Source organism: Vombatus ursinus, unplaced genomic scaffold, assembly GCF_900497805.2.
Source record: "Vombatus ursinus unplaced genomic scaffold, bare-nosed wombat genome assembly UNPS02014935.1, whole genome shotgun sequence".
In the NCBI taxonomy this organism is placed as follows: domain Eukaryota; kingdom Metazoa; phylum Chordata; class Mammalia; order Diprotodontia; family Vombatidae; genus Vombatus; species Vombatus ursinus.
In genome coordinates, this window is record NW_020954713.1 from 2380809 (window position 1) to 2389506 (window position 8698).

The 8698-nt window shown below is 47.7% G+C and overlaps 1 protein-coding gene across 5 annotated transcripts in view; it reads left to right on the forward strand.

Moving 5' to 3' along the window:
• Positions 1-7266, forward strand: part of INSR (insulin receptor) — a 155103-nt gene extending 147837 nt beyond the window's left edge. For 4 of the 5 annotated variants that reach the window (XM_027844077.1, XM_027844078.1, XM_027844080.1 and 1 more), the window contains 6 exons: positions 230-459; positions 1568-1678; positions 1776-1935; positions 3548-3677; positions 3843-3977; positions 6309-7266. In XM_027844077.1, coding sequence (XP_027699878.1) covers positions 230-459; positions 1568-1678; positions 1776-1935; positions 3548-3677; positions 3843-3977; positions 6309-6663 — 1121 coding nt within the window. In that variant the 3' untranslated portion in view covers positions 6664-7266. The other variant, XM_027844079.1, reaches the window with a different exon arrangement.
• Positions 7267-8698: the final 1432 nt, after the last annotated feature.

An 8698-nucleotide genomic window follows, 5' to 3' on the forward strand; every position in this document is an offset into this window, starting at 1 on the left:
TGTACTTTAAGTCTATGATTTCGACCTGGGTTCTACTCCTACCCTCACTAGGTGTGTGACCTTGGGCAAGTCTGGGCTTTAGTGTTTTGTTTTGTTTTTTTCTCTACAAAATGGTCCCAACCTCAGAGGGTGGCGGTGAGATTCCGGGGTGACGGTGACTGCCTAGTGCCCTGTAAAGGGGGCCATGGATGTCCCACAAACGCCAGGGGTATTCTGTGGATTGTTGCAGTTTATGTACCAGACGAGTGGGAAGTAGCTCGAGAGAAAATCAGCCTCCTCCGTGAGCTTGGCCAAGGCTCCTTTGGCATGGTCTACGAGGGCAATGCCAAGGACATCGTCAAGGGGGAGGCCGAGACCCGTGTGGCCGTGAAGACGGTGAATGAATCTGCCAGCCTCCGGGAACGTATTGAGTTCCTGAATGAGGCCTCCGTCATGAAGGGCTTCAGCTGCCATCATGTGGTGAGTGGCATTCAAGTGCGTTCGCCAACGGTAGCTTTAAGATGCGCATTGAGAGGATTACACTGGGAGAAGGAGAAGGGGGTAAAATATCTCACATGAAACAGACAAGTAAGGGCTTTTACAGTGGAGGGGAAATGGGGGAAGGTGAGAGGGAATGAGTGAATCTTATTCTCATAGGATTTGGCTTAAGGAGAGAATAATATGCACAATGGGGTATGGAAATCTATCTTACCCTACAGGAGAATAAGGGGGAAAGGGGACAAGAGAGTAGGAGGTTGATAGAGGGGAGGGCTGATTGGGAGAGGGGATAATCAAAAGCAAACACTTCTGAGGAGGGACAAGGTCAAAAGAGAGAATAGAATAAATGGGGGGTAGGATAGGATGAAGGGAAATATACTTAGTTTTTCACAACAGGACTACTATGGAAGTATTTTGCATGACTACACATGTACAACCTGTATCGACATGCTTGCCTTTTCAAATGAGGGTGGGTGGGGAGGAAGGAAGGGAGAAAATTTGTAACCCAAAGTTTTAAAAACACATGTTAAAAATAAAAAAAATTAAAAATTTTTAAATAATTAAAAAAAAAAAGACGCGTTGAGAGAGTGCTACCAATCCAGGGTCATAGGTGGTGGGGAGAAAATCCCTCAATAGATAATTTGTGCCCAGCCCACCTCAGAAGTAAAGGGTAGGGGACAGAGGAGCAGACCCAGGCCCTCCCTTCAGAGAGCTCCCAGTCTAGGGGAGGCTAAAGAGGACCAGATCCAGGCACTGACTTTATGTAGGGAGTTCAGCCTATAGAAGACAGAGAAAGCACTTCTCTGGGCCCTGTCCTGCAGTGGTAACTCATGGTCTTAAGGAAATGGAGCAACCAAGGGCAGAGGAAAGAAGGAAGTCACCTAAGGTAATACAATGACCATCATAGATCTGAATTCTAAGGAAAATGGAGTTGGCACAGACTAGAGAGTTCATTTCAGCCAATGCATCTCTCCCTTTTGAGAGCCTTTCTGGGTTTTGTGACTCTTCTTTCTCCCTTGCCCACCCTACCCCACCCCCCAAGCCCTGCCCAGGGACACTTGCCTAAGCCCAGTCTGTCTTCACCCCACAGGTCCGCCTCTTGGGGGTGGTCTCCAAAGGACAGCCCACCCTGGTGGTCATGGAGCTGATGGTGCATGGAGACCTGAAGAGTTACCTCCGCTCCCTACGGCCAGACGCAGAGGTCGGTTGGTCCAAAAAAAGAGCCTAGGAAGCAAAACCTTTTCCTGACCCATTTCTGCTGAGTTTTTACTCCACTCACCCACCTGTTCTCCCTTTAGAACAACCCTGGTCGCCCTCCCCCCACCCTCCGGGAGATCATACAGATGGCCGTGGAGATTGCGGATGGCATGGCCTATTTGAATGCCAAGAAATTTGTTCACAGAGACCTTGCTGCCCGAAACTGTATGGTTGCCGAAGACTTTACTGTAAAGATAGGAGGTAGGTTGCTGGGGCTCGGGAGAATAAAAAAATCTCATCTGAGACCAGATTTGAGATGGGACTGCATTTAAGTGGCTCCTTGTGATGCAGCAGACAGTCATTAAGCACCTACTGTGTTCTAATCTGAGAGAGAGGAAAATTTTAGAGAATATAGTCTAGTCCTGCTGCTTACTCCCAGTGTGACCCAAGGCAAGTCAATGAACCTCTCTGGGTCTCAGTTTCTTTATCTGCAAAATGAGGCTACACTAAATGACTTGTAAGTTTCCTTGCAGGTGCACAAGCAAAAAGCGTTTATTAAACACTTACTATAGGCCAGGCAGTGTGCTAAGAACTAGGGATATAAATACGAGAGAAAAGAGACAATCCTTGCCCTCAAGAAGCTTCCATTCTGACAGCAGAAGACCGTACACAAAAGGGAGCTGAAAAGCAAGGGGGATAGGGCTGATGGAGGTAGGGAAGGTAGCCAGCTACCCACGCAGGGCCATGAAGTCAGAAGAGCCAGATGGGGAATGAAGGGTTGTTTCAGGATGAGAAGGCAGCTGAAATATAGCGGCAAAATCCAGGGTGTCAGAAACAGAATGAAGCTCTGGATCTGTGAACAGATGGGTTCTAAGATCCTTTCCAGGGAAGGGTGAGGTAGTAAATGTTTAACAACTAGGTCCCTAGAGTGGCGGGGGGGAACCCTACTAACAGCAAAATCTGCGCTTAAGTCTAGAGCCAGGACTGGGAAACCTTCGGCCTCGAGGTCCTCAAGTACAGCCCTTTGACTAAATGGATTCGGTCAGAGGGTACACTTGAGGACCGAGAGGGCCCCATGTGGCCTAGAGGCTGCAGGTTCCCCACCCCTGGTAGACAGTCAACAAAACAATAAATCAAGTCCTGATTTAGGTTTACCTATTTCTGAGAGGTAAATGCTCACGCTGAAAATTTAACTGAAAATTGCTCTCTCGTGAGCGGGTCAGCTCCAACATTACCCATGGTCCCAAGTCTAGGGCTGGGCCCCTTGCCCTCATAAAGCACCTAGCCTCATAGGGAAATATGAGACACAAATGCAGTTACCAATAATAGACAATATTATGTGATGTAAACGTTAGGTGCTAAGCACTAATCAGGGTCCAAGGGGGAGTGGGAGTGGGATGGTAGTTATTGAACAGGTGACGAGGGCAAGGCTTCCAGAGGGAGACAAAATGGAGAGGAAACATAGAGTGAAGAGGGAGGGAGGACATTCCAGGAGGAGGGAGCAGCAGAAGGAAAGGTGGAGAAGTTCACGGCGTGTTTTGGGGAAAGTCACAGAAGATAAGGCTAAAAAGCTTAGTACGGGGCTGGATCGTGGAAAGCCATGAATGCCAGGCAGAGGAATTTGAACTTTACTCAGGAGGCAATGGGGAATTTTTCCAGCAGCGGAGTAACATGATCAGGTAATTAAAACGACCAAGTCTACGTCTAGGCTTGATTCCCGGATCCCCACATGAGTCACTTTCAAGATTTTTTGTAGAGCCTGTGGTTGGGAGAGGAGAGATTAGTGGCGGTCTGTGAGTTGGGGAAATGGGATGAGGGGAGTTGTCTGCGAGTTCTCTCTCTCTTTAATGACCTTTAAATTGTTTGTTGCCAGACTTTGGGATGACCAGAGACATCTATGAGACAGATTATTATCGAAAAGGGGGCAAGGGCTTGCTGCCAGTGAGGTGGATGGCACCAGAATCTTTAAAAGATGGCGTCTTTACTACCTATTCGGATGTATGGTAAGTGATAAGGGTCTGTTGCCCAATCCTAGGGTCTCCCAGTACCTTGTGGACTTCAGTGATGAGTTGGGAAGAGGGTAGAGTTCAAGCTATGGGGCTGCCCACGGGAAGGCCTGAGCTCTGGGAGTTTCCTACTCACCACTGCCTTCATGCTTTTACTCACAGGTCCTTTGGCGTGGTCCTGTGGGAGATCAGCAGCCTGGCTGAGCAGCCTTACCAAGGCCTGTCTAATGAGCAGGTCCTGAAATTTGTGATGGATGGAGGGTACCTGGACCAACCTGATAACTGTCCAGAGAGAGTGTAAGTATTTTGAAAAGGCAGAGATTGAAATGGGCCCTGACAAAAGAAATGGGCATGTTTGAATTATATTAACCTTTCTCCTTTTTTGCAGTAATAGTTCCCATTTCTGTAGTTCTTAAAAGTATTTTCCCTACAGCAAACTTATGAGGCAGGTATAATAATAAAAAACATATCAATTGAGTTTTACATGCATTATCTCATTTGACTCTCACAACACCCTGGGAGTTAGATAATGCAAATAACTTTTGAATAAACTTATTTTTACAGTTTTTTAACAGTTTTTTTTTAATTTTACAGATTATTTTTACAGGTATCTTTACAGATTATTATCTCTCCTCATTAGATGTGTGACTCTGGGCAAATCACTTAACCTCTGTTTGCCTCAGTTTCCTCATCTGTAAAATGATACTAGAAACAGTTACCTCACAGGGTTGTTGTGAAGATCAGATGACATAATATTTGTAAAGCTCTTTGGACATAATAGGCACTATATAAATGCTTGTTTTTCCCCTCTCTTTTCCCCTTCCATCTTTAATAGAAATAAATTTTTAAACCATCATAGTCAATACACATAGTCCAGCAAAACAAATTCCTCCATTGACTCTGTCCCAATATACATGCCATTCTGTACCTTGAGTCCATCATCTCTGGAGGTGGATGGCATGATGTTCTTCTTCAGCCTTCTGAATCAATGTTCTCGAGTCTCTCCACATTGTTCTTCTCCGTGGTGGTATTGGCACTCTGTAAATTGTTCTCCCAGTTCTGCTCCCTTTGCTCTAACACAAGTATGATTATCCCCGCTTTACAAATGGAGAAAGTGAGACTCAGCGTTTTGGTTTAGCCTCATATAGCTAGGAGGTTTAGCCTCATATAGCTAGGAGGTAGAAGTCATTTATTATTCCCATTTGACGGGAAAAGCTGAGATGGAATGAAAGACTGAGAATGAAAGATTGAGAGTTGGAAGGGGAACTTAACTGCCCTGTCATTTCACAGAGGAAGAAAAAGAAAGCCCAATCTGGGCAAGTCATTTGACCTAGGTATGTAGATAGTAAGTATAGTAAGCCAGGATTCGAACCCAAAGCTTCAGTCTCCAGATCCAGCCCTCTTTGCACAGTATAGGTATACCTTCCAATATGTCCATGGACATATGGCTGGTGAGCATCTGAGCCTGGATTTCACATCTAGCTTTCCCTGCCTCCATTTTCTTTCCTTCTCTGGGTCCCAGTTTTTTCCTTTGTAAAGTGAGAGGATTGTCTTGGCTTATCCATGTCTTAAGGGCCCTCTCAGCTCTGACATTCTGTGTTCTAATGGCCTCCCCCAGCTCTGACACTCTCTGTTCTAAAGGTCCTCCCAGCTCTGACATTCTCTGTTCTAATGGCCTCCCCCAGCTCTGACATTCTGGATTCTAAGGGCCCTCCCAGCTATGACATTCTGTGTTGTAAGGGCCCTCCCTGCTCTGACATCCTGTGTTCTAAGGGCCCTCCCAGCTCTGACATTCTCTTTTCTAAAGGTCCTCCCAGCTCTGACATTCTTTGTTCTAAGGGCCCTCCCGACTCTGATGTTCTATGTCCTAAGGCCCCGCCCCCAGGGCTCCCCCAGCTCTGACATTCTCTGTTCTAAGGGCCCCCCCCCAGCTCTGACCTTCTGGGTTCTAAGGGCCCTCCTAGCTCTGACATTCTCTTTTCTAAAGGTCCTCCCAGCTCTGACATTCTCTGTTCTAAAGGCCTTCCCATCTCTAACATTCTGTGTTCTAAGGGCCATCCTTACTCTCACACTGTGTGTTTTCAGGGCCTTCTAGTTATGTCCTCCTGCATTTTGTGACTCGACTTGATGCCCCCAGAAAGCCAAAATAACAGCCATTATTTCTTTTGTTTTCAAATCTTACAATTTGCTTTGCCAGCGTCAAAATGCTTTAGGCTTACGTGCCCTCTCCTACCCTGAATCTGGCTGGAGAGTCCTGCCCTGTGGGCTGCCCATTCACACGCTGCAGAGTCAGTGATCCCCATGGAATCCTAGCAGCAGCAGGAAGGAGCCACCTTGGCGCCCCTGGAGTCCTGGAGTCTGTGTACACACAGAAAGGAGGCGATCCTAGGAGTATAGGTTTGGAGCTGGAGAGAAATCTCTAGGGCTCCTTCTGCATCACCCCGCTTCTTCCTGATGAGGCAGCCAAGTTCAGTAGAGGTAAACTAACTTAGCCACGGTCAAGGCATTATTAAGAGAACGAGTTAAGATTTGAACTCAGGGCCTCTGACTCCTGCTGCACCGTGGTAATCAGCCTGAAAGGATTGTCTGTCTCTCTCTCTCTCTTTCTCTCCTTCTCTCCTTTTCCAGGAACAGCCTGATGCAGATGTGCTGGCAGTATAACCCCAAGATGCGCCCCACCTTCATCGAGATCATCGAGATGCTGAAAGACGACCTCCACCCCAGCTTCCGGGAGGTCTCCTTCTTTTACAGCGAGGAAAACAAGCCCCCCGAAAGTGAGGAGTTTGAGATGGACTTTGAGAATATGGAAAGCATCCCCCTGGACCCTTCTTCTTACTCTCAGAGGGATGAGGTCCTGGGGAGGGACAATGGGCCATCCCTGGGCCTTAAGGGGAACTATGAGGAGCGGATTCCTTATACCCACATGAACGGGGGCAAGAAGAACGGACGCATCCTCTCCTTGCCAAGGTCGAACCCTTCCTAACGTTTCCCTGCTGGGGATGAGTGTTTAAGCCTCTCCCTGGGGCTCCGATGTTCTCACCGGATGGACGGCCCGCCCCACTCCGGGAAATCTCAGGATTCCTCTGATTGCTGCCGTGTGACTGACACACGCCTCAGACCTGCCCCCTCCTGCCCCTGCCACCCCCTTCTCATTTCTGTCCCATGACTCGGGTGCCGAGTTTCGTTTCTGTCACTGGCCGCCACCGAGGCCGTGCCTGGCTGTCTGTGGACCTCACTGTGAAAGCCGTGCCCTGGGGGAAAGCCTCCTGGGGCTGCTGGCCTTCGGGTCCCCACCGCTCCCAACCGGCAAGCTCCCGAGCTGCGAGAGAAGTTTGGCCGGCTGTGTTTGTGAGCACAGGACGTTTTGCCAGGGTCCAGGTTTCTCCAAGCAAAGCACTTGTTTGTGGGAAAAAAACAAAAACAAAAAGGAAAACTTTCAAAAGTGGGGGTGGAGGGACCCAACCAAGCCACAAAGAAGCCCATACACAAATCCTTTTCCAGCATAATTCCAGGCTTTTCAGGATACTCCCCAGAAAACATTTCTTTTGTTTAAGACTGAAGAATATTTTTTAAGAAAAAAAAAAAACAAACACAAATCAGTTATATTAGTTCCTCAGATTGACCAATAGCTGCTGCTCTCACACTTTTTCATGGGTCTGAAACCCTCGAGTGTGTGCGCTTCTGTGTGTGCGCCAGTGTGAGTGTGCACACATGTGTGTGTCTGTGTTGTGTGTCTGTACCTCAGGCGTGTGTCTCCCTCAGTGCACACACATCAATGGAAGACTCTTGTATCATTCTCATGGGGGCTTTGGACTCCTTGGGGGCATGTGCCTCTCCTCCTCCAGTTTGCTGGGGTGACAGTACCCCCAAACCAATGGTTTTTGTTATGAGACCCTCATGCTTGTCCCTTCCCTCTCTCACTTGCTCATTTATGTTTGGTGATTGCATCTTCTGGGAGCCAGGGTCTCTGGGGGGCTGGGGAGGGAGAAAAGTGGGGTTCAGCTTGAAGCTGGGGATCCTTTCAAGACCAAAAAGAAAACCAGGGGGAAAAAAGTCAATTGCATGGAGGTCTCCAGCTCTCCCTTCCTCCCTTCACCCCCCGCCGTGGCAACCTGGAGCACACCTTTGTTGGGTTTAAACATATTTAATTTTTTTTTTAAGTTTTAAACATTAACTTTATATAAGTTATTGGCTAGTTTTGATTCTTAGGTTTGGGCTTTTTTGGTCTGTTCTGTGGGTGTGGTTTCTTGGGTCTGAGAATGGCCCATTGATCTGAGAATAAACTGGTCTTAGCTGATCACAAGCTGAGGAGCCAGGAGACAAGTTGAGTTTGTACTTGATGAGGCTTTAGAAATAGGTTCCTGATTTTGTGTGTGTGTGTGTGTGTGTGTGTGTGTGTGTGTGTGTACCGAGAGCTGTGAGCTGAGGCCTCAGCAGGGGTAGGTGTGTCACACACTGATCTCCACCTCCTCCTTCTCTGTCTCTTCTCCCATTCTTCCCTCTTCTTCCTCCCTTCTCCCATTCCACCTCCTTTCCTCTTATTGTCCCCTCTCTCCCAACCTTTCCTCTCTTCTTTTTTCTCCTTATCTTTTGCTACTCTTCTTCATTCTTCTCTCTCCCTCCCCCCACCCCCATTCTTCCTGGATCCATCTCATCTTCTGTCCTTTTCTATCCTCTCTCAAATGTCCCTTTCATCTCCATGCCTGTCCAGCTTCCTCTCTCTCATGTGTTTTCCATAAATACTAGAGGAAAAGTATTTAAATGCAGGAGAATCCCACCCCCACCCTCCCACCTCCCCAGCCCAAATACTTTAAAAAAAAAAAACAACATAGACACATATTAACAAATGTCTGAAGAGAGAGCATCTGAAAATAGATGTCAGTCATGACAGAACCATCCTGTCCTCACTGTCCTCACTTCTGATCTCACGTCTGTGTTTCTTTTTGATGCAGGTGGGTGGGGAATTAACAGCTCCAAGCCTCTCCCAGATGGTGACTGAGTCCCTGGTGTGGCCAGGG